This window comes from Desarmillaria tabescens (genome assembly GCF_030435595.1).
Source record: "Desarmillaria tabescens strain CCBAS 213 chromosome Unknown EV420scaffold_140, whole genome shotgun sequence".
In the NCBI taxonomy this organism is placed as follows: Eukaryota; Fungi; Basidiomycota; class Agaricomycetes; order Agaricales; family Physalacriaceae; genus Desarmillaria; species Desarmillaria tabescens.
The window spans coordinates 51234-76625 of NW_026848439.1; the positions used below are offsets into that span (position 1 = coordinate 51234).

Sequence of the window (25392 nt, forward strand, 5' to 3'; positions counted from 1 at the left end):
TCGCTGTCTCCGAGATTGATTCCTCATATGTCTGTGATGTCGATGGAGGCTGCTCTGGGTGTTGGGGAAGACTCCCCGGAATCTGAGGATTCTCCTCTGGGTGTGATGGGTCGTCCATCATGAAGGGTTGGTTGCACTGGGATGTGCGGGTACAGAACTACTGGATATGGGATTGGGAGATGTGGAACGTAATGGAATGGAAGTCGTGCCCTACGTGCTCAGGTGCAACACTGATACAACTGCCTGAGAGCAATTGCAAAGAGTGCTACAGCTAGAAGTCCAAATGCCACTGTGACTGTAGGTAACAGTTCCACCAATGGCATAGGCACTGGAATTTTTAATCGATGAAGAGTCCGACGGTCACAATGAGCAGAGTGACTATCAGTTCTGGGAGGAGAGAGCTGGTTATGATAAGCAGTATGATTACTGCTACCACGGCCAGCTGAAGGATTGTGATAATGATTAACAGTTTGAATGGTAGGTGTGGAACGCCTTTCTGTTGGTCCACCCGCGATATGCTAACAGTCACGAAACTGTCCTCTCGAGCATACGGCGGTGACCTCTCTGGTCAAGCGATATGGTAGGAGTTTTTTTTGCTTTGAGCCTAACGGATTGATGGGCACTGACAATCATCTAAGTGCAGCCTAGTGATTGTTCGGTCTAGCTGGAGACTATAACTTTCAAGATTGTTGGGCAGTGTTCGTTCTCTGACGTGGCACTGGGCGATGTATATCGAGCTTCGGCTAAATGTTAGCCACCAACTCTACAAACTAGATCAAGCAAGGATCACCACTCGCACTTCGGTGGATCAATACACTCGCAGGCCTAAGTCTGTATGGAATGAGCAGGAGCAAACTTAGATAGACGTGAAACATGGAGTTCGAGTTGGGTAGATTAAACCTTAGCCGAAGCTGGGGTTTAGGCCAGCTGAGGCTCTACTTAAATACACGATGTATGGCCTAATAATAGTACTGTGGGAATGAGTCCATTGCGCTCGTACAAGAGAAGCATATATCATAAGCGAGAAATGTAAGAAAAGGAAAATGAAAAATGAAAATGAAAAGAAAATGAATAAACCGTAACATATTATCTTGCCAAATCTTCCCCAAGATGTAACTGATGAAGAACAGGATATGAGAATAGATTGATTCTGGGGTTTCATGCCTAATGCTGGTCTGCAACGAATCTGCAGTGTTCAATACGAAACTGAAGTAGATGTCGAGGTAATTGTCCCTTTCATTGTTTCATGGAGGTGATATGAACTGGCTTGAACGGTCAGCACCTGGTTTTGCAAGCTCGTCGATAAGATATTCTAAATGGCTAGAATGATTTGGAAATAGTCCCTTCACAAAAGTATTAGAGAGGTCTTAGGATAGGGCACTGATATTGTCGAGGATTCAGCCTACCCTACCAGTATTCTCATTATTTCTCATTCGATGTTCCTACTTACTATATTTAGACTATACCTCCTTTCTCCTGATCCTTATAACTATGGTGTTTGCCCCTCTACACACCTCAGCTGTTCACTACATCTTTGTGTGACTGACTGAGGTGCGTATACCATTCATATTATCATCCACTACCTATTTCTTACGCTACACTCATCTAGCTGTTGTTATCTTAACAGGTAGCATACTTAATACAGCTGTTCACTACATCTTTGTGTGACTGACTGAGCTGTTGTTATCTTAACAGGTTCTGGGCTCCCGTGCTCATCCCTCCTAGTCAACAACACACACGTACTACCGAACAGACTCAATAATCCGCACAGACTGTGCATACTGAACTCCATACACCCCCTATCATGACGACCTCCTCTCACCATATTCTCCCCATCAAACTCGACGACGACGAGAAATTCAATGGCGAGAACTGGGCAACCTTTGAAATGGTCATGATGACTGAAGGAAACACTCGAGGCCTCGTCAATTACTGGGAGAACAAGGTTGCAATCCCTGGTGCCACACTTGCACCATTACCAGCAACCCCCATCAATAGTCTTACCCTGAACTCACTGGAATACGCCCAACGCAAGAGCATTGCACTTGCCTCAATCATTCGCAATGTGAAGGACGTATTTGGCGTCAGAATCGACTCTCACAAACCATCCCACATGGCCTGGGAAGTACTCAAGACTGATTATGGCGCATACTCAGACCTAATCCGCAACCATAGGGAAAAGACATTGAAAGCCGTGAAATACCAAGACGGGGAAAAGGTCAGCGGCGATGGAGGGTATATTGAAAGGATGTGAAAGCTCCAAAAGGAGGCCAACGACGCTGGAGCAGGCATTGACGACAAAAGTTTCAAGACAACTCTGCTAGACTCATTCCCCGAGACTTGGGACCCCGTCGTCAGCATGCTCTATGCCAAGAACAACCTCACGGTCATTATCACACGTCTTATTGCCCATGGCGAATGAGTAGTCGGACAGAACTCTGTTAGCAGCCCCTCATCTACACAGGAGTCCACCGTACAGGCACTCCAAGCATTGATCCAAGTGCTAACCCTACAAGTGCAAAGCTTATCCTCAAAGAAAGGTGCAGCACCTAGGTCCGACAAATCTCACATGGCCAATGAGAGTTGCAAAGGACTGGGTCATACCCTCGACGAGTGCTGAAAACTAGGGGGAGGGAGACAGGGTCAATATCCCCCCTGGTGGAAAGGGAAACGGGACGCACCCATTCCTGGTTCCACAAACCTAGCCACCGCGTCATCATCTGAGGCAGGCTCCATATACACCAATGTCACCGCATTGAGCACAATCATCGATGACAAAACCTTGAAGTCTATTGAAAGGGCACTGGAAGCAGAGAAGTCAACAATGATGGTCAATAATGCTAGTCAAGGGTTCATAGACACCTCACTGTTGTATGGGGACTCTGGTGCATCCACCCACTTCATCCAAAACAAAGACTGCTTTTTCCATTACATGCCGCTTGGTGAAACAACTGGAACTTCGTCGAAGGCTGGTGCCACTCTGAAAATACAAGGTATCAGCACCGTAGCCTTGAAGTCAACAGTGGCAGGTATCCAGAACGTATTTACCCTCAGCAAGGCCCTCCATTGCCCAGATGTCTCCGCCAACCTAATCTCAATTAGCAGACTGGACAAAGAAGGTTGGTTTGTCACCTTCGGAGGCAGCCAAGCAACCTTCGTAGACCAGAAAGGGACACCCCAGTTCATGGCGACATTGGTAAATGACCTATACGCAATTAATGGGATGTTGATGCGTAGTGAGGAATATACTGCCCTCGCAGCGAGATCACTAGAAGCGGCCGTACCCATTGAAATGTGGCACATGCGGTTTGCACACCTTGGAGTTGACCGAATCACCGAGTTGGAAAAACGAACACTTGTGGATGGTCTGAACATTGCGAAAACTGAACGTGCTGGGGGAAAGTGCGAGCCATGCATTTTGGGAAACCAGAGAAGAAGGCCATTTGATGCTGATGTGGTACCGGAGAAAGTGGTTTTAGCACGAGTGATGGTTGATATTTGGGGCCCAGCCCACGTACAATCCATTGGGGGAGCGAAATATGCCCTCGTGTTTGCTGATGATGCGACGTCTCAGAGAACGCCTTACTACATCTCAGATCGAAGGGCCGAAACTACCATCAAGGCACTAAATCAGTTCACTGTTATGGCAGAAAGACAAACAGGGAAGAAGCTGAAGAAAATCCAGTGCAATAACAAGTTTCGCAATGACTTATGGAAGACGTGGGGCATAGAAAAGGGTGTGATCATTGAGTTCACAGCACCCTATTCGTCTGCAGCCAACAGGATGGCTGAACGGATGCTTGGTATCATCTTTGGGACGGTCCGAATACTGCTCCTAGAAGCAAAGATGTCTGATGGGTGGTGGGCCGAGGCTTGCAACTATGCGATAAAGGCTGGAAATCTCCTGCAATCATCAAGGCACCCAGGGAAGGTTCCAGAGGAGGAATGGACCGGTAAACGGCAAACTGTTAACCACCTCAGAGTTTGGGGATCAATGTGTTATGTGAAAATCCCTGCAGTGAAAGGCCACAGCAAGTTATCTCCGCAAGGACAGAAGGGACGGTTTGTTGGCTTGGCAGGGCATGGTTCATACAGGATTCTTCTGGATGACGTACCTGGTAATAAGGTTATCATCTCTTGTGATGTCATTTTCGAGGAGCTAAGTTCTACTTGTACCGTTTCTCTTCATGAGGGGGAGATTGCATACGAAGACCTCATCGAACCACTCACAGAAACAATCGAGAATCACTCACAGCCACCGATCAATCCTCCAAGCCCTGATCGCAATCAAGCCCAATTGCCAACTGCACCCATCCAAGCACCTCCAACTCAACCACACGTTAATCCACCGCCTGCAAAACATCCGTCCCGCATACCAAAGCCCACTAGAGCCTTACTTGAGTCGAAGGAGTATGCCCAACGTGAAGAAGAAGCCAAACGAAAGGGAAACGATTGGGCAAATGATAATACCATTCCACTACTCGCTGACGAAGACAACATTGAAGACATTGTTGCCCTTAAAGCTTCGGAAATCAGTAATATTGTTGATAGACATGACATGCCAGCTATGGATGCAGAGATTCGACGCATGGAAGAAAGAGATGTCTGGAGAGTTGTGCCAAGAGAACCATGGATGCAAGTGATTGATACTCACTGGACATTCGATAAGAAAATCGATGGGGATACAGCTGAGCTCCTCAAACGATGTGCTAGGCTCGTAGTCAAAGGATTCATGCAAATCAAAGGACTCCATTATTATGACTCATTCGCAGCAGTCGTCTGATATGAATCTTTACGGATGTTCTTTGCGGTTGTTGCTGCTCATGGTCTGGATTTTTGGCTTATAGACTTCATCAGCGCATACCTAAATGCAGAGCCACAAGGTGAAAACTACGTATCGTTGCCACAAGGATACGAGGATATAGTTACCAGGGACTATCCAAAGGGAGACTACATCCTGCAGATGATGAGAGCAATGTATGGGACTATGGACGCTGGGAATGCGTGGTTCCATGAACTCAACAACACCCTTACCGTGCAAGGCCATAAACAGTCACGAGCAGATCCATGTGTTCACCTTCTCAAGAATGGTTCTGAACGGACGTACACATGTACATATACGGACAATGTTTCTGGCGCGTCCACATCTATGGAGGAAGGCAAGCATGTTCAGAAGGAAATTGGGAGTGTCTACGAGATTAAGGATTTGGGGAAGCATAACAGCGTTCTTGGAATAACCGTGGAGTTCGATGAAGAAACTGGTGCTATTTTGTTGCATCAAAAGAACTTGATACTGAAAACCCTAGAGAATTTTGGGATGTCAGACTGCAAGCCGAAAGTGACTCTGCTTCCAGTTGGAAGCCTGATGAATCTGGATACACAACCCCAACCAATCCCTAATGCGGATAAGGAATTTATGGGGGACAAGGATTATCGCGGGGTTCTCGGATCATTGAACCACATTGCCAATGGAACGAGACCTGATATTGCATTCGCCATGAACTACCTTCAATGATATGCCTTGGATGCTCATCCCATACATTGGAGCTGCGCTATACATGTCCTCGCCTATCTAAAGGGAACAATCGAGTATAGAATCACCTACCATCGAGGGAACGCAGAAGATGATGGCCTAACTCCTGTTGGGTATGTGGATTCATCCCATGGCGATGATAGAATGTTGGGGAAGTCAACCATGGGGTATGTATTCACGATGGCAGGTGGTCCTGTCGCATGGAGCTCAAGGTCACAGAAACAAGTTGCGCTATTGACGTCTGAAGCAGAGTACGTCGCCACAGTCCACAGAGGTCGCCAATCACTGTGGATGGGTTCATTTTTGGATGAGATCGAACTGTCAAAGGATCACCTGTATCGTCTGAACTGTGACAATAACTCGGCTATCAACCTGACGCAGAACACCAAAGGACATGGAAAATCCAAGCATTTTGCTATGGATTATCATTGGATTCGTGATAGCATTCAGCTTGGCAAGCTGGATGTTCATTACATCCCGTCCGAGGACAATCTAGCTGACCTATTCACCAAGAGCATTCCCAAGCCACGGGCAACCGAGTTACTGAAGAGGATGGGGATGACCAGGGTATAGAATCCTATGGGCGTAGGCTTCAGGGGGAGTGTTGAGGATTCAGCCTACCCTACCAGTATTCTCATTATTTCTCATTCGATGTTCCTACTTACTATATTTAGACTATACCTCCTTTCTCCCAATCCTTATAACTACAGTGTTTGCCCCTCTACGCACCTCAGCTGTTCACTACATCTTCGTGTGACTGACTGAGGTGCATATACCATTCATATTATCATCCACTACCTATTTCTTATGCTACACTCATCTAGCTGTTGTTATCTTAACAGGTAGCATACTTAATACAGCTGTTCACTACATCTTCGTGTGACTGACTGAGCTGTTGTTATCTTAACAGATATAACCACCTTCTGCACCCAGCCTGGCAGTTGTTCCTATGCTTGGAATTCCTGGACAATATTCCGGGATCTCACGGGATCTCGTGCAGTCGCGCAAGATCTCATGAGGCCCCGTGGGATCTTGCGAGATTTCATGAGGTCATCTGAGGTTGCCTCACGGAGAGGCGTCAATGGGCATTCACAATGCCTACCCAGCCAACCGTGAGTGTGACTGGGCAACATACACTCATTTCGGTGCCATTCTCCTTGATACCCCTTCTATAAATGCCTTGTTTTTTTTTGTTTTTTGTTTTTTTTGCTATTTTGATTATTTTGATTATTTTTGTTTATAAACCCGTTTCGCACCACCACGAATCTGAACTTCAACTCAAACCTCAACCATGACTACGGCTCAAATCGAGCGCATCAATAGGTCTTGGTCAGAGCTTTGCCATTCGGTCAATCAGGTTCTTCAGGCTGGCAATGGCGACCCCCACCAAATTCAGCTGCAACTCAATGAGGTTGCCTATTGGGAACAGTATTGGACAGAGGTCTGTCGCAATAATTATCATCAACACCTTATTCTCTGATTAATATTTGCATACCACAGGCCCAAGTCTACTTCTCAGATGACTATGTTGCGATCATCAATGCTGGACTTCTCGTGATGAGGACTTCATTAACTTCAGAATTGTTCATCTCCAAGGATCCTCCGAAGCACGCTCCCCTCCTCCAGCCATGATCCAAGGTATACACAGGACGGAGAGGACATCCACCTGCCGATATAAATCCTACCATTTTGGGGGTGCTCACGGAGAGCCATCGCTCCCCCCCTCGCATCGCTGATCTCTTTGACATTTGCCCCCACACTGTCAGCCATCATCAGGAAAGCAATGGCCTCCGAGAGCCCGGAAACGCGCCCTTCCAAACCCTCATTGATGAACATGGCCAAGAATACACAATCCACACCCCTACAAGACCGCAGATGGCCGACCTGTCTGACGAGGAGCTGGATAAAGAGGTTGAAGAGATCCTTCAATGTTGTCCTGGCTATGGGCATCAGCAAATCAAGTCAGCGTTGGGTAGGCTAGGTCATCAGTGTCTCTCGACAACGTGTCGAAGCCTCAAGGAAACGTGTCCAAGGCCCTGCCACCGAAATTTGGCAGGCGACCCACAGCCAGGACCAACTACAGTGTCCCTGGCGCCAACTCCATGTGGCACCACGATGGAAATCACCATCCGTTTCCACCCATGGTCACTTTTATCGTCTACTAATCATCAAGTTCTAGGCCTGATTCGGTGGAAAATTGTCCTCCACATATTTGTCGATGGGAAAACACGTGTCAGTGGTCAACATCAGAGCAAGCAACTCCAACCGACCGTATGTTGTCCTCATGGTTTTCATTGATGCAACACTTGTCTGGGGGGTTCCCATACGCTTACGTGGTGACCACGGTGTTGAAAACCTGTATGCGGCTCAGTGGATGGAGAATTATCAAGGAGTATTGAGCAACTGCATACATTTGGGGCCGGTGAGTGGATTCAGTAGCTCAAGATTGTCCTGTATTGATAATGAGTACCATAGCTCAGTTCATAATACGAGAGGAGAGCGAATGTGGGTAGAGACTTCCAGAAGTTGGGCCGATCGCTGGCACGAATTCTTCACGGAGCTCGAGGCTAGCTACAGGTCTGGACCACAAAAATTCGGCACATATCTGGTTGGTCCATCACCTGTTTCTTGCCGATATAGATGAGGCTGCCCGCCAGTGGGCGGATGAATGGAATCATCACAAGATTCCATTGCAGGGTAAGCGATCTGAGATGCCTAACAATATGTGGTTGGAAAGTCAGCTCATGGATGGCTTTCGCGGCCTTGAGCACATCACGCCGACAGACCCCTCTGGTTGTGGATCCACTTGCAGCTGTCCCTAACATGGGTGTCAACCAGGAGATCCTTACCCTACTACAACAGTGTCATCAGGCTCTTACCCCCGATGTGCTAGCTCACCTTCAGGACGGCCATGGGGACGCACCACTACCTGTCAATCGTGAGTTGTCTTCTTCAACCAGGCCGAGCACACATTCATGTTACAGTACCCACCCAATCTTTGGCGTATGTGCCTTGTGAGGCCCCTGCCTGCCCCCTCAGCCCTGCAGAGGTTGATGTTCTAAACCAAACTATGGCTACCAGTCCAGGAATGGCAAGCAATACCTGGGAGGCCCGTTGAGTGTGCTGGATTCATGGCTTAGAGACTCTGAATGCCATATTGGCCCACCGGCAGGGGATGAGGTCGATTCTCAGTGTTGTGATGTGACAGACACACTGGTGTGATATGTAACACCTCTACAGGAGGGTGATGTTTATGTAATCTAGTCAGCCGATTCGAGAACTGCCATGTTAGAATATCATTCCTATTGTGATGTGACAGACTGGAAGGTCTGACCGTTCACCCGAGAAACCGGTTCTTCTGTTCTACTATACGAAGGCAAAGCCATCAAGGCAATAATAACTCTGCTTCATCTAAGAGATCATCGTTCACAGTTCCTGCACTCGCCAACTTGATGGCTGTGAGCAATTCTGCATGGAGCCAGTTGTGGCTCAGCTGAAACTCATACGTATCCTCGTCAGCATCGGTCATGACTGCCATGGCCTCCAGGATGTCGGAAAGTTTAAAATCCACATTGATAATGCATCCTCCGGAGCGACAATTCATCGGCGGCAGGAAAACCACCCTTCCTACATTCGGCGGCTGGATATCATGGTTAGATGGCAGACACTGGATGCTGGATCATGCCCACATACCAAGGGTGTTGCCCAAATTTTGCAGAAGAACTGGGGTCCACAGTATTAGTCAAAGTCGGACTCAAGGATGGTGCTGCTTACCTGTATACGAGAGGATGTGTCCGGTGTAATGTGAGGAAATGCCACTGCATACAACATCTCGTAACGCAAGGAAGTCTATTCAAGCACGGAAACTCCATGTCCATAGAGGACAGCAGAGTTCCAGTCGATGTGTGTATGCCCCGTCCGCAGCACATAAGTCTTCAACAAGTTTTCAAGCCCCTCCGAAACAATTTGATACCTCGCGAAGTCTTCTACGGGATGGCTGGGATGAAGAAGAACTACGAAGTTTGGAATGATGTCGACTTCAATCGTCGGGATCCCTCTGAAGCAACCAATAGCACTGCGGGATCCAGTCAGAATGTTGTAACTGGCACCGAAAGACAACATACCATGTAAGTTGCCTTCCTTGTTGTTGGGTCAGATCAACGACAGCTTGCATACTGGGAAGCATGATTCAGTTGTGGCAGGAAAAGAGAGGTTCACCCCTATAAGAACGAGCCTCCATGCCTGATCTCTGTGATGGCTGTTGCCCACCGGATAAAATAACCATAATTTCAATATATATTTGAGACTAAATACTAGTTTTTGGGCAGTACATTCTTAAAAAGCAATTCAGCATGTGAAAGGGAGAGGGGTTGTTTGACATGAAAGAGCTCCTCCTCTGTCAATGAGTTCGTTGTCAAAGTATCTGCCCGAGATGGCAGACCTTGCCAGGTAGCAATCGTTTCCAACATCTCCCACCACTGCCGGTCCTGTGGCTTGACCTCATCACCGAAATCATAGGCACTGAGATAGTGTCCGAGTGACTGTACCTTTTTCCAAAAGCTGAAGTAGCGCTCAAACGTCTTTTGGGAACGTTCAAAGATTTTGACCTTGTGTAAACTAGTCCGGCTTTTCAACCATGCTAGCACACCCGGAAGGCTGCCCCACTTCCCCATGTGCAAGGCTTTCTTGTCGCTGCCAATCTGTTCTGCGATCGCCATGAGAATCGTCACCCCCAAATACACCCGGAACGGCTCATTGTACTCTGGGTCAAATAGACTCTGCATCGGTTGGATCGTCCCTAGAAAACGCTTGTCCCAGATTTGCCATTCTTTCGCTTCAGCGGGAGCTTCCACAGTCCCTGCTTCTGATGACGCTGGTGCTCTGTGTATATATATGACGTGAAGCTCATCTTGAGAAAGCCTGGTCTCCATGAGTATCCTTGCTGTGTCGGGACACGTTCGGCACTTGAGCAGGGGAGTCCTGTATAGTGAACTGCCCTCCTCGAGGACCTTGTCCAAGAGGCCAATCTCCCTGAATGACAAATCCTCCCCACCACCTTCATGAAGACACAAAGGTCGCGTGGAGGTCGACACCATCCAACCAGAGCGATCTAGCCCTTGCAGAGCACGTCCCATCCTTCCTCCTCCTCTCAACAAGGCACCTAGAGCTTCACCTGCAACATAGGTATTCACTATTAACAGCGCAAATGACATAGTGAGGTTGACTTACCCACTAATCCCTCCAGCATGCCTACATTATATTCCACTTGGGTGCGATCAGTTCCTTCCGAGTTCTCCATACAAATGAACAGGTTGACTGGATGCCTGCAATCTGGGTTCAGAAGAGCGTAAATGAAAGTGAAAACGGTCGGACTTTACAACCAGCACAGGGTTGCCCTCTTCCAGATTGTCCTCTTCACGAAATTCATCATTGACAGGCCCATTGCCACCGGACGTATTGCGAGGCGGGACACCTTGTCGTATTGTAATTTTTGTCAGACTGGAGACTGAGACTTGAATACTTACCTGTTTCTTCATCCCTATGTTTGCCATCTGCCCCAGGATGCAACATGTCCTCTTCATGGACAGAATATCGTTCCCAGTTCCGCTGTTGAGCAGCAAGCCGACTGGCAGGCACAATGTTCACACCTTTCCAATTTTTTCAAGGAGGAGACAAAAACAACAATTTCTGCCACTCACCGTTCTGAGCAGTTTCTGCTGGAGCTTCTTCATCGGGACCAGGATATAGATCTCTCTCCAACTGATCTGGATCATCTGAGAAATGAGCCCATCAGGATGGGTTTGAAGGCAATTGTGTACAAGTATGAACCGTCGTTCGGGCTCATGCCTGACGCCGAGTCAACATCGTCCACTTCATTGGATGAATCAGGACGTCTGCTAATATCATTCCTTTGCATTGGAGATTCTTCATCGTCTAGGTCTTCAGGGCCTCTGCTATCTATCAGGTGCATCAGAAGGTCACATCAAGCAGAAAGCAGGTGCCTTACCTCTCCCTGTTGCACCTTCTGAACCCTGGTGATCCCCAAGGCTTCGTTCACTGCTCCCACCAGTGAATCTCGCACGAAACAAGTCTGATAAAGTCGTTAACGATTGTTCTTCCCCAGAGGTTGGTACATGTCCACCACCGACCCTCACACTAAACAGGTCTGATAAAGTACCAGTGTCAGTTTTGGTGCAAGCGTGTCATGGGTGCTGAAGAGGCTGGCTGTGGGCACCTGTGGAATAGTGAGCGGGCTAAAAGGTGAACCTCAAAAACCCACACACACACTCACACAACTACACAAACTACAATCACCCTTGTAAGTTCTAGGGGGAGCGATTATTTATAATGTGATCCAACTATACTTCAATATCTCGAAGAGTTTCTCTTATTCTCAGTGCTCTTAGCGAAGCTAAGCTTTCTCTAATGACTTCCTAAGTCTAGGAACTTTTTACAGGAAGGTCATTCACTGGCACGACGCAACCTTCAAGGCAGATTTGAGTTATAATACACAAGGGACACTGATCCCAACAGAAACAGAGGCAATACACGCCGAAACTTTAGTGAGCTCACTAAAAGAACACCACAGGCAAGCACTGACTTAGCCCGCTTGCTACACAACTGTATGTAGGGGTTCTCCAACTAACTCCAGCAGGTTATCTCGACTCAAGAACACTTCAGAAGCGCTCGGAAAACAGATTCAGAAATGGAACTTCGAACAGAACTGACATGGAACAGACTGAAACAGAACAGAACAGAACAGAACAGAACAGAACAGAACACAGATTTCCACTTCAACACATTCTCCGAACAGACTTATCACACTTAACAGAACAGAAACAGCGTCACTGATTCATATTCACTCTGACTAAGTTCTCAAAAGTCTTATCAAAAGGGTATCTCGTATTTCTCTGAGTGAGCTCACTAATTCTATGCACAGCTCGAAGTCACAAACTGATCCTTTGTTATAGTACCGCCTTCAACGCGTGCACGGGAACTCGGGGGCTTGAAACTTGCCTCTACCTACTGTAACCAGCCTACTTATACTACAGGGGAATTAGAATTACAAACATCGCGCAGTACCCAGACTCCTACATGCGTAGCACGTTGCCACCGCTGCCTTACTGAGCATCCGAGTCGGACTTCCCAGTTTTAGTCTCATTTCTATAGTGAGCTCGCTAAACGCGTGCCAAGAGGTGCTCTCCTGACACCCGTGGGCTTGTTCTCTAGCGACCAACAGGTCTAGGTGCATGGAACTATCAGTTCTGGCATATGTCGTTCAGGACTTCTTTCTTGGATTCACAGAGGCTTCTCGTAGACATGGCAACAAGTGAGTCTTCGAACAATGGGACTCAGAACAATGGAACGCGGGCTCGCGGACTTCGGCTGAAGCCCATTGCCCAAGCTCGTGCCGGTGATATCTGTCAGCTCGCTTAAGGATTTCCCCGGATTTTCAGGTACGGCGCATCACAGTTAGCGAGCGCACTAAGTGTTCTCAGTGTCAGTGCAATCTTCAAGGTTTTATCTAGCTCCCGCAAGTGTGCTTGTAAGTTAGCGCCTAAGGCATTGGGTATATGGTTTGGCCTTCTCATCACGCATGCCCGTCAGGTACAGTGCTGTGACTAAGTCCTGTTTAGAATCCCGTTGCTTCATATGCCATAAGTTATATTCCATATCATTGCACCACGTAGCATTAGTGTCGACGCATAGTCTTAGTCCGCTCACTCACTATCTCTCAGTATGCATGTAAAACACTCTAGATTGCAAAATTACACACGTAAATAGGCTGCAGTCGCAACAGCGCCATACCAGTTGCGTGCCGGCATGACAGTTGATCCAGGAAATCAACCTGTCCTGCCTCCTTGCCCGTGTTCCTCCTGTTCCTGTTCCTCATTCGTGGACTTCCCTCAATGACTATAGGCGAAGGTGGCTGAGGAACCAAGGGTGGATCACCTGTGGACTTGTCAATATGTATACAGTGGAGGATAATGAGCCACATACCCGGTTGTCTCAAACGTGCAGGCAGCTGCTGTTGACAGCCAGATCTGGTTGAAGAGGTCAGTGGAGGAGGGATGAAGTCAGTTTCTTGACTTGAGGCCATTTTTTTGTGTGGTAGGAAAGAAAATAGGCAATACAGGAGCTCCAAGGATGGCTTGGTTGCCGATAATAGAACTGTATCGCCATATGTCACAAGTGTATGGTTTGTCACAAATAGTGTGACACATTCATTGGATTCATCGTAACTACAAAAGTACGCTCTCACAGTCCCTGGAAAACATCTGTGCTAGAAAGTATAAAATGTCTAATCTGTAACAGTTTGCGAACCCTGCTGAAGAAAACATTCCATCACGGGAGGACGGAGGAGCTCCATAGTGCATTAAATGCCAGGTGAAGGCAATAATGTAAACTCCGCAACTGATGGAATCCTGCTGCCGTGGGATTCCCTGTACATTATGAGTATGGGTAGAGCCTCCCTGGTTTTTGGAAAGTGAGACTGACCTTGGCTATCTCAAAATGGAATGTATTGTCAGGATCCAGAACCACCAACTTGAAAGACGACCAAAAGCTCTGTGGGGCGGTCCAACGTCAAGTGAAAATGGCGCTAGGACGTTTATTTGGAGAGGGCTTATGGAATAGATGGCTTCAAGAACACCTTTATCGGTATTCAAACTATCATAGCAGGTCACACTCCGGCTGGCGAAATCCAAGTGGAAAAGCAGCCAATGCTTGTCATGGTGGACTGGGAGACACACTAAACGAATTTAATCATCCTACCAATGCAAAGGAAAATCTTGGTCACGAACCTGGTACAAATCAGAAGGATCTGTGACACCTTGGACATCTGTTAGAAGGGGATGTACAGGCTGATGGTTCTCTAAGTAGGCCTGCAAGGCCTGTTTAATCTCGTCTCGCCACTGTGAGACGGCCTTGGGAGACTCCGGTTCAGATTCTATTTCCATGTCTGGTTCCTGCTCACTTAAGTCGAGAACTTCTTGATTGTCGGGGAGGACTGGGGTTGACCCTCCTTTCGAGTGCAACTGGTCCACTGCATCGACTATGTTTTTGACCAGGTCAGAAGGCAAAGGATGTCCTGTCAATCCGGTGAGACTTTGACTGGTGGATTCGATAAGATCTTTCAGATCGGGAATATCCGCTACCGCGTCGCTCTTGTGCCGTTTGAAGTCCAATGCTTCCATTGGGTCGTCATGTTCCAAACCACGTTTCAGAGGTAGGGGCGGCAGAGGAAATGAGCTTGACGATGGGAGGTCCAGCACCATATCGACCATCAGCTCAAGCGAAGATCCCGCTCCTGGCGATGGCGCTGAGGGAATGGCAGGTGGCTGATGACCAGGTACAGACTGGGGACCAAGTTTGGGAGGCACTGACCTGCTCAGGTCTTCAGTTGGCCAATCGATATCTTCTGGAGTGGCGTCAAGAATGGGCACTGTAACGTTCTCTCGACAATTCTGCTATCGAAAGGCTTGCTCCTCTTCAAATTGTGCCCATTCCTGGTCAAAAAGCGCACCCGGGGACAACGAATTCCAGGACTCTTCAACACTTGCCATCTCTGCATCATTCACTCTGGTCGCTTTGTCAGGGTCAGGATCGTCAGCGTCCAATTCCTCATCCATGTCTGCCATGCCATGAGTGAGCACGTCCTTCGATACACCGTCCTCATCACTAAATCCTTGAAGTCCATCGTCATCTGATTGATCACTGTCCATGTCGTCTGTGCCATGAGTGACCAGGACTCTAGAACCGTCATCCTCATCACTGTCACTGCGGAGCGCATCTTCTTCCGAATCTTCCTGGTCCATGTCATTGCTGCTACCGAGTGAAGATGCACGACATCTCCTGCGGCGCGCAGCACTTTGCTTGGATGTAAACGACTCATCACTGTTGCTACTTCCAAGTGCTTCATCCTTTGATTTGTCACTGTCCTTGCTACTTCCAGGTGAAGACTTATATCCCCTACTCTTGCGCAAAGCTTTCTTCCCCCGTGGACTGACAAGAATCAGAGAAGGACCAATCTGAGAAGGGCCTCCTGCGTCATCCCCCGACAAGTCGCTTAAGGATGAGAGATCAGATTCAGGGGCGGACTGCCATGCGAATTCGGCATAGGTGAGGATGGATATTTCTTCAGGGATCTCTGCGAGCCATGTTAGCCGACTGCTCCAATTTTCATTACAGCTACTCACCGTTTACCGAAACCACTCGAAACGGCGGTCCCCAAAAGAGATGGGCCTCCTGCTGTCAATCTTGCTTGCCGACTTCTCGACGTAGCTCACGGCCGAAGGTTTCATCGAAAGCGGTCAAGACGTCAGCTTTGAACCACTGTCGGTTGAATCTTTCACCAGGTTCCACTGCTTTGTACAACTGGCTTCCTTTGAGAGAGTCATGATAATCCAGTAACCCAATTCCAAATTGCAACACAGACAACTTGAATGCCACATGAACCTCATAAACCTTTTCAGTTTCGTTTAGGCCAGTGAGCACCAGTCGCTCATTGGCCCAGGACACAATTTCCCAATACTGGGCGACAGCGAAACGAAGATCATTCCAGTACTGATCTTGTTGACCAGAGAGCACGTGAAGGTAAATAATGAGGTTCCCGAGGGCACAGATGTCTAGGAAACCCACTCGGCTTGTAATGTTGGGCACATGGCCATCATGGTCTGTGGGCAAGAATGAGAAACCAAGTATCCAGCAGCATGTCAGTCATCACCACGAACCTTCAACGTCCTCGCCATCAGTGATGACCTTTTTCCAGTATGCCATCAGGCGTAGTAACAACACCCTCATGTCCCGGTGTTCTACGTTGGTGATGGCAAAGCACAAGAACGTCATGTGAATCCAACCCATGACGACCGAACGTATACCTGATGATGAAAAGAAATGTTGCCCGAACACTAGGCAGTTTGACTCCATAACAACAGCATGTAAAGTGTTTGGACGTTGAAACCTGGTTTGAATGTCATTGGATGAGATTGCGACAGAATTGTCATGGGGCACATGGTGGAAGCCCAGTCAAACGCACTCACCAAAGAGAGCCTGGCTCGACAATTATCACTTCACATTCATACACATTTGGGTCGACCTTGCTATCGGCCTGGAAGTCGCGAACAAATGTATCCCAACTCATGGCTTCGCTAGGCTCATCCCTCTTCCGGATTATAAACCAGAGTTTCCTACCGACCAGACAGTGTATTTTCACAGCCAATCCTCCATAGTCAGTGTGAGGGGGAGTCACTGCACTGGCTACAGTAGCCAGTCCCCAAGACAGAGCAGCAGCGGGGAACGGAGCAGCAAGGAGATCAGTCCCTATTGACCAGGTGACTTTACATGCCTCCAAATGCGAGGCGGCCTGACTGTAAATTGGGTCAGGCTGGGTCATAAGATCATACAACAGTAACCTACTGAAAGAATGGGCTCTGCAACGTGGTATCGGGCATTGGCAGGGTAAGCACGTTCAGCACTCTCCCAGTGCGTCCTTTTGAACCCTCTCGGAGGACCGTTCGAAGGGTAGAAGAGATCTCCACAGTCAGCAACACAGAATCAGGGGTGGCATCAGTTACGTGCCATATGGGCTCTGTTCCAGACACTGGTATCAGGTATGCTCGACGACGAACCAGTTGACTGCGAAACGCACCGTGCACAGGAATCTCTGTATCCAAGTCCCCCAGCTCCCACGCAGTGCAGGCGTTCCATCCCCAATTGTGCCTGTCGGTGGGCACCCTGGTCACCAGGACACTCCTCTCACGAAAATAAGGCTGAATGTTTAAATCACTGGAGTACCGCACGTGGGCAATTTGTGATGACCCGTCCGTGCGATTGACCCAGGGAGGGGGATGTTTGCCAGGTGAGTCCATTCTACAGGCAAGCAGAGATTTCATAATATCGCGATCAAAGGGGTCCTGCGTGATTGAGAGGTGAGCACCTACCAGTAATGAGCCAATGGAAATGTCATACCGATGCCTTCAGGCAATCAACACTAAATCTCTCCCAGCACTCGGTGGTAGGACTGTAAACTTCGATGTATACCGGTGCTTCGGCCCTTTCAATGTATTCGCAATCAATGCTGGGTGACCTTGGGTGGTGTGAAGCTGGTGGGCTTACATGGACTTGAGGATGCCAAGTATGCTTAGGGTGCGGTACAGACCCTATTACAGGCCCTCTTGTTGAGTTGACCTCTAAATAGCTCGTCCTCCAGACAACGTCCTCGTCATCATTGACCTTCTCAGCGTGCTTGGCCAGTTCTGCCTTCGTCAGCCGGAGACGAGGTGGCTTGTGTATATGGACATATGTGCCTTTGCTCTCACTGGGGTTGGATTGGCTGTTTAGCTCATGGATTTTCCGAGGGACTGGCACAGCGGATGCCTCCGACTCGTCCTCACTGATCATGGGCTTGCTCTTGGTCTTCTTCCAGTTCCTCCTACTCTTTTTTTTCTTCAGCTTCTCTTCTGGGAGCTGCACGTCGCCATCCTCGTCATGCGACGGTAACAGTGTCTCTGTCAGTTTCTGCCTCCTGGGTTGAAGTCCGGCTACTGTGGCCAGGTTCTTGGCAGCTGGGTCTTCTTGAGTGTCGTCTCCAAAGTCGATCGCCGCTACTACAGAGGTTGGTGAAGATCGCTGCGACAATACTTCGGGTTTTTCCTCCTCACCAATGGGTGCAACAGCGATAGCGTTCTTGTCCTCCTCTTGAGGGGTTTCTGAGGCGGTCTCGATGGAGGAGCCTTGCCCGCCTTTGGGTGGTTTCAATCGAACATCGGCTTCAAACCAGGGCCTCAAACGGTTAGGCTGCGTGGCCGCCTGTATTTCTGACCTATACGATTTGAGAAAGAGAATAAGCCCGCTCTCAGCGGACACTGATCCCTCAGAAACCGCCAACAACAAGGACCAAAATCTGCACTCAACGTTATGGAGTACTGGGGGCTTGTCTCGATCATCAACCAAACTGGAGTACTGAACGGAACACATGCATCAGTCTGGCCCGCAAAATCGAAGAAGAGATCCATACCATCAAGCACTGAACGGGCAGGGGGGCTGCATCCCGTGACCACTTGAATAGTATGAGCAGTGAAATAGTGGCACAGTTCAACAAAGTGGCCATCGAGTCTTTACTCCTGGGGCCAGACGTGTTCAAACTCGCCTCGACTTGTTCCCAGATATCGTTCATCTCATTTTGAATCGTGAAGCTAGGTCAAGTGGGCCAATCAGCATGAACGGGGCATGAGAACAGCGGACTCACGATCGCAATTTGTTCGCATACTCTACTGGGTCACCATGGGTTCGTCAGATCCAACGAATTTGCCATGCTACCCCTTCCATGAGGTGAAGGAGTTTCTGCCAGTAACTCATGTGCCCACTCCGATTCCAAGACCATATAGCTTGCAAATCCACCCAGAGCTGCTGTTGTTCGGTTGTTCGGTTGGTCAAGCTGTTCAGAAGCGGGGGCTTGAGTGTTGCCATCATGCTTTCCTGGGCAGTGGTGGCTTGCAACAACACAACCGGCCAATCCGCTAATCGTGCGACCCACTGCAACATGTAATACCGTAAGTCACTGACTGTCTGGCGAAGTGCTTCCCCTACCTGTACAAGTTTGACTGTCAGCTTGAACTGAATTGAATAATCAACCTTAAACTCCCCATCGTCTATGCCCCGACACCGTAAGAGCTCATCGACCAGTCGCCATGTTATGAGTGCTTCAATGAGATCGACCCGCTTTTGTGCCTCTGCATGTTGCAGGTGCGTGATGGCTTTCCCATGAGCCTTGGGTAGTCTGGTAATCCCCTTTCGATAATAAGATGGTAGTGCACAAGCCAGATCCTGGATCAGCCATAAGAACCAGGTTTCCCAACATACTACTTGATCAGTTTCTCACCTGAATTAGAGTCCGAAAGCCAGTCCAGGAAGCCGGAGTGGTCACTGCGATGGCGGCACTTGGCCCTTGAGCTGGCACGTCTTGCTCTTCATCCAGGCAGGCAGACAAAGGATGCGTTAGGAGACAAGTGCGATTATGCAAGGGCAAGGATTGGAACAGCTTCAACTCTGCAGCCTGTTGCACTGATCCACGATAATCAGTAATCATCTGGGAGTAAGCCATCACAGGCAAAGAGGATTGAGAGGTGCTGACATATGTCAAGACGCCCACCAGGAAGCGACAAGTGTGCGTTGATGAGCCTAAACTTCTGTGGCAACGGCAAAAACCAAAACTCTAGAGGAGTTCACGGCAAATGGCGTGTAGCAGCAATAAAGGCTTTGTTGTTGTGTGAGTGTTTCGGTGCACCTCCGTGCGATGAATTCCTCAAGAACGCTCTAGCTTCCATATATTGGCTTCGGGTCAACGGCTACGGTCCCTCCCACGTCGCATTGCATTGTAAGACAATAGTTCAACGATGGAGACTTACAGACGTGCGGGACTTCCGACATTGCCAGGTTGCGATTGGTGAGTGAAATTTTCCTATGGTGCTTCCTGAGGTGCCTAACAACCGCTTTGTGACATTTGTGACCATGCATCCAGGTGGTCACATCATGCCCACATGTGATCGAGAGGAATCAAGGCCTGGGCCATTCCCATGCTTGAAGTGAACAATTGCCTTGCTAGTCTGGGTCGCCTCTCGTCTGCTGTATCCGCTTCCTGTTGCCCAATCTCCTCTATGCCGGGTATTAAGCTACTCAATCTGTTGACCAACTCCACCAACAGACCGTCCCTACCTTGTAACTCCGGCTAATACGGTTCCATCCGCATGGAGGAAGAAAATGGATTCATTTTACCATGTCTGATCAGAAAGCGTGGTTCTTTCCGCCCTCCCCGGCACCCCACAGTGAAGTGTGCAAGCTCAGCGTGCATGCGTCTTCCACACCATCACCACTTTTAAGACGCTGTGTGGTCCTTGCCTAGGTCATATCATGGTACCATTGTTATCGCCTCCGTGTTCCCACTACAAAGCCTATATAAATATTCAACAAGAAGACCTCACAGCTGACAGCCAGGGATGTATCCTTTCGCGGCGACATGGAACGGTAGTTATTGCCTTGGAGTTCCCACCGCAAAGCCTATCCACCGGAAGCCCATGTCCACCCAAGTCAGTGTTATCACTCTCTTGTCATGCAGCCATTCGATTCCATTGACCTCACGATGCCACCAGCACATTTCGAGGCGCCACCTCGTCATAGTGTATGTCATATCTTGGTATGAATGTTCTCGCCTCGGTGTCCCCACCTCAAAGCCTATTCACCAGAAGTCCCAGCAGCTGACTGCCAGGGACGGGGCCTCACTACCACATATATGGCTCGCCTTCTCTCCCTGGGTCCTGCAGATCGGTTCTCAATGTCCACCCCAGTGAGTGATACCGCTTGCCCTGCCTCCAGACACCCTTTGATTTTTGGTCATTCAGGCGTTCGGTGCCATAGACCTCGATAAGGTCCAGCCTGCCCGTCTATCTGAGCTAATCATGCAATGCGACCTGGTGGCCATACCAACCTATAACAGCGTTGTCCACTGGAACCTGTGTTTCTACACACCATCATCGACGCATCGGATCATCATAGACCTGCAGAAGGTTCAAGTCGACAATGGCTGGAAAGGTTTCATCTGGTAAGCCAGTCCTGTGGAGCCTGACGCCTCTTTGACCTTGTCTTCTTCAGTTGTCAGGGGCGTTATACCGCTCCTAGTTGCAAGGCCCTCATCACTGAGCTGACCCTGCCCCTCCTCAGCACCTTGACGGCGACGTTCACCGATGTTCTGAACGCCTTCGTGGCAAAGGGTCTCGATACCAGTAGCGTGGACACGAATGGTGTAGGTTGCTGCTGCTGGTGTTTCCAGGCCCTGCTCTGTCTGCAGCACACTTCAATTCTACACCCATCCTGGAGGCCTCTGGCCGACGCCTATGTCAGCAAAGTGAAGGAGCTCACCATGCAGGAGCAGTGCATTGTTGCACCGGAAGATCTCGATGTTGGCACCTAGATAGTTTAGTTGACATGTGTTGGCATGATTAGCAGTCTCACAAGATGTATATGACCACAATTGTAACAATAGTACCGATGATTTGCGCTCCACATGGTCTGATGGCCTTGATGGGTACCAAGCAAAGGTATGTATATGATTTATGTTACAGGCAGTATGGAGGTATAGTCATTATGTAGTTATACAACTCGATGTACGGATCACATATGAAAGGTATCAGCGCTCACCAGATCGCATCATGTTCTTTACCCTGTGCAGCGACGATTTGGTCCCCTAGCATGTTAACAAACTCGAACCATGGTGGATAAAACCCGGCCTCCCCAAAATCTATCAACCATAGTTGCCCATCATCCCCAACCACGAGATTGCGCATAGCAAGGTCAACATGTGAGAATACCAGCGCGCCAGCTTCCTTTCGTGAAGGCCACACCAGCGCAACACCACCGGGCCAGGTGGCTTTCTCCTTAGCCATGTGGAAGAATTGAATGAAGTCATGTTGGGAGGGAAAGGGGCCCCGTTCAACTGTAAAGAGGACCGACGAGATACATGGGAGTGGCTCCCGGCCCTCTCCTAAGGGACCAGGTATGTCACCCCTCGGGTGATGGATGGAGCGAAGCTCGTGAACATATCGACGTAAGGTAACGGCGGTACTGATTTTTTGCCAGATCGACATGGTGTGCCATACAGTCGACAAAGTGTGGCCAGGTATGTAGTCCATAACAAGCACACACAGGTCATCCATGGGGAGCACTCGCCGGACGGCTGGGACCGGGATGTTGGTCTGAAGGCAAACAAGTTCCTGGGCCTGTGCTTCTGGCGACCAACCCGTTTCGCTGCAGGTAACCAGCTTGCCGACCACATCGGGGCTGAGTCGCACTGCACATTTGTCCCAACTAGATGAGGGTGACCACTCTTCATCAGAGACAGACATGCAACAGGCGAGCAGTTGCTCGTCTCTCTCGGCATCAATATCCACTTCCTGTGAGTAGTCGCTGATCAGATCAGGACGGCAGTTATGTCTAACAAAATACACACTCTCGAGGCAGGCAAGGACCTGTGAGAGGGGAAGAACCAAGACCAAGTATCAGCTACGACAATGGCAGCCCTGTAGACCCAGAGCAGCACCGGGTTGGGACTCATCTGTGACATCGATGGGTGAGCGTAAAGACCACAATGTAAATAGCAGAGTCTTTTGAACTTTAGCTTAGGTAACAGGACAGATCCATGACCCTCCACTCCATGCTATTGATGGTTGTTTGGAACACACTTTTCCGTAACCCCCACAAGAGCTGGTCAAAGTGAGTATTGCTCTCAAGGGGCCTTCCATGGAGCCAGAGATCGATCGGATCACTGGGTCTGGCTTTTACTCCCATGGAAGCATTTTGTAGCGACTAGACCTATAGTGTCGTTGTTAGAATGCCCACCTCGACGTAGGTCGGTGGGCATCACCGAGATTTGAAGTGTGGAACTGTCGCCCCGCCCGATTCCTTGACTTGCGTTTTGCCTCTACACCATAACCGCCTCTGTGACCGTGGCTCATTCAAAGTCCTTTTGCAGGATGGCCTCCTTGGGCCAAGCGTCTTTGGCAGACACGATACGACATGATCCCAAGCTGTTACTCAAGCTTGCCGAGCCACACAAGCGTAAGTTTGTTTCAGACCCTTTTTTCTTTGGAACATGACCTGAGGTGTCCATGATGGCCTTTGTAGCGTTACGGGCATGGGATGGATTGCACGGCGCACTCGTCAACGACAACATATTCATCACCTCTCCGAATTGTACTGGCCTGTACTCCCCACCACTTGGTGTGAACCGAGAAATGTGGATGCGGGAAGATTTTAGGTATGGTGTTGACGACCCTCTGTCATGGCCCCAACCTTATTGCCGGACACGCCCTCACCTGGCTTGCATGCGACTGTGCCCTAGGGATGACTCTGATCCTGACGTTCCTTTGTTTGAGCTCCTGTTGCAGGAAGATTTTGAAGAACTGGACCTGTCATTGCTCATTCACGGGCCTGGTTTTTGGCGCAGAGAACGTAGATGCGTATTCCAGCAACGTTGTTGGGCAATCCTCAGTGGTTGCGAGGGTATTCCCCATGTAGATGAGGCTGCCAAAGCAGGAGCTAACAGGGCGGATGAACTCCTAGGATATGCAAGGATGTTTCTGGAATGCCTGGATGGTCTGCCCCTCACATTTCACAGGCTGTGTTTGTGCGTAGCTGAAACGCAACAACTGATACTTGAGGCTGAAGCCATCAAGTTCTTCTTTGGTACCATTTGCCCTTCATCCCTTGCACCTGTATCAGAGCACGTTCCCAAGGCTGACGCGGACTTGGTCAGTTGCGTCACGACAGACATCGGTGTGGCACAGCAATTTCACCGGGCAGGAGTGCCGGTGTGGCTCCTGCGAGCCCTCAATACCCTTCCCCACACACACATCGATGCAGTGGGAAGGCTAAAGACAGCGGAGGGCCATCTTCGTATGGGACCTTGTCCCCTTCGTCTCCCTTCAGTTTATGTAGGAGGCGCTGGTGATGAGGAAAAATACCTGGCATTCAACAGGTTTACCAGGTCCCACCTCGGGGCACCAAATCTGTTGTTGTGGAGTCCGGGAGAGCTTCGCTCAGAAGCTTCTTGGGTACCAGAGCATGGGAGTGTGCAGTTGTCTCCTGCCCGGGAGGTTTGCCTACCATGTGAGTGTATATCCACTATAAGCGACACAGCTCTCTGACTGACTACATAGACAACCATGCGAGCCATTCTCACAAGGGTAACTTGAAGCCCCAGAAGCCCAACAGTTTTGCCCTAATTACTCATGAGCTCTTACCGGACATCTGCCTGGCATGGAAAGTGGGCCTTAGTTCTGTCGACGCAAACAAGGAACGTATAAATGTCCCAGCAGCACCATTCGCCTTTCCTCGGGCCGATCTATTTGCCACCATAGCAGATGGGACTAAGTGGATGAGCGCACTCAGTACCTGGCTGCGTCTCCGACCGGGCCTGCTGGCCATGCAAACGCCTTCGTACACTTCCACCAGAATGAGCCACCAGATGTGGAGGGCAATCCTCACCTATGACTGGGTGGGCCAGTCGAACGTGAGGGATAGGATCAGAGGGAAGATTACCGATCGAAGGGAACTAGCGTTGAAATTCCTGGAGGGATGTTTGGGAGAAATGTCTGTTGAGGCCCATGGAATCTCGGTGGAAGGCAAATGGCGAGGCACGCCCATCAGAGATGTCTCCAGGGAAGACTGTCCACTGAGATACACTGGGAGCTAGCCGAGTTGGGGTTCAGACTGGAATTTTTGTCTCTGGATAGGCATTTGAGGGATGTGAATACAGAATCAGCTATATGGAAGCATCTTGTCCATTTAGGCCACTGCTTTCCCCTTGGACGCCATGATCGCTGTTGGGTGGTACACCTATCGGAGGCTCACCGCAGTATCGGCGAACCCGGGTGGATGCGTCGGGCTCTGTACTTATGCTCCATGCATCGGGTTATGAGCAAATGGAGAGGTTGTCCTGCATCCATCTTGTTGGACAAGAGCAGATACATGGAGGAAATGGTGACATCTTTGGAGCAAGACCTTGCCTCTTTTTACTGTGACAGTTTCTACGTAACTTTTGGCCGTGCACCCTGTTTGCCACGTGTGTTGACACACACATCCACAGGAGGGGAACTATCCTGAGCGTGCAATGCCCCTCTCGACAGCTGGGGGCTACTACAAGGACGTCACAGAGTGGGAGGCACCATACTAAGTTCTAGGCCCATGTACTTAGGCTCATCCTTCATTTCCAATGATTGTGTTCAGCATGCTAGCATTCAGATTTATGAATATCGTGATCAATATTTCGCCAAAGCGGTTATGTAATATGATGTGACATGACCAAC

The 25392-nt window shown here is 49.2% G+C and overlaps 6 protein-coding genes across 6 annotated transcripts; 4 read left to right on the plus strand and 2 right to left on the minus strand.

Moving 5' to 3' along the window:
• The first annotated feature begins 7617 nt into the window (after positions 1-7617).
• Positions 7618-8383, plus strand: EV420DRAFT_295479 (uncharacterized protein). The gene has a single exon (XM_060481577.1). It carries the CDS (start codon positions 7752-7754, stop codon positions 8175-8177), a length of 426 nt encoding a protein of 141 aa, XP_060322084.1. The 5' UTR covers positions 7618-7751; the 3' UTR covers positions 8178-8383.
• Positions 8282-8651, plus strand: EV420DRAFT_1652945 (uncharacterized protein; the record flags this gene model as incomplete). Its single annotated transcript, XM_060478695.1, has 2 exons — positions 8282-8471; positions 8518-8651. 2 exons carry the CDS (start codon positions 8282-8284, stop codon positions 8649-8651), a joined length of 324 nt encoding a protein of 107 aa, XP_060322085.1.
• Positions 8652-14304: 5653 nt separating this feature from the next.
• Positions 14305-19637, minus strand: EV420DRAFT_1487855 (uncharacterized protein; the record flags this gene model as incomplete). The annotated part of the gene is made up of 14 exons (XM_060470571.1): positions 14305-14978; positions 15060-15703; positions 15733-15817; positions 15889-16209; positions 16267-16496; positions 16576-16919; positions 16952-17067; positions 17184-17404; positions 17694-18496; positions 18552-18729; positions 18783-18804; positions 18901-19069; positions 19100-19360; positions 19416-19637. The coding sequence occupies 14 exons, from the start codon at positions 19635-19637 to the stop codon at positions 14305-14307; spliced, it is 4290 nt and encodes a 1429-aa protein (XP_060322086.1).
• Positions 19638-20732: 1095 nt separating this feature from the next.
• Positions 20733-21500, plus strand: EV420DRAFT_1652947 (uncharacterized protein; the record flags this gene model as incomplete). The annotated part of the gene is made up of 3 exons (XM_060478696.1): positions 20733-20876; positions 20932-21131; positions 21182-21500. The coding sequence occupies 3 exons, from the start codon at positions 20733-20735 to the stop codon at positions 21498-21500; spliced, it is 663 nt and encodes a 220-aa protein (XP_060322087.1).
• Positions 21501-21653: 153 nt separating this feature from the next.
• On the minus strand, positions 21654-23195 carry EV420DRAFT_1676267 (uncharacterized protein; the record flags this gene model as incomplete). The annotated part of the gene is made up of 2 exons (XM_060479154.1): positions 21654-22376; positions 23183-23195. The coding sequence occupies 2 exons, from the start codon at positions 23193-23195 to the stop codon at positions 21724-21726; spliced, it is 666 nt and encodes a 221-aa protein (XP_060322088.1). The 3' UTR covers positions 21654-21723.
• A 1-nt stretch (position 23196) lies between these two features.
• On the plus strand, positions 23197-24779 carry EV420DRAFT_1652949 (uncharacterized protein; the record flags this gene model as incomplete). Its single annotated transcript, XM_060478697.1, has 2 exons — positions 23197-24193; positions 24244-24779. The coding sequence occupies 2 exons, from the start codon at positions 23197-23199 to the stop codon at positions 24777-24779; spliced, it is 1533 nt and encodes a 510-aa protein (XP_060322089.1).
• Between the last annotated feature and the right edge of the window lie 613 nt (positions 24780-25392).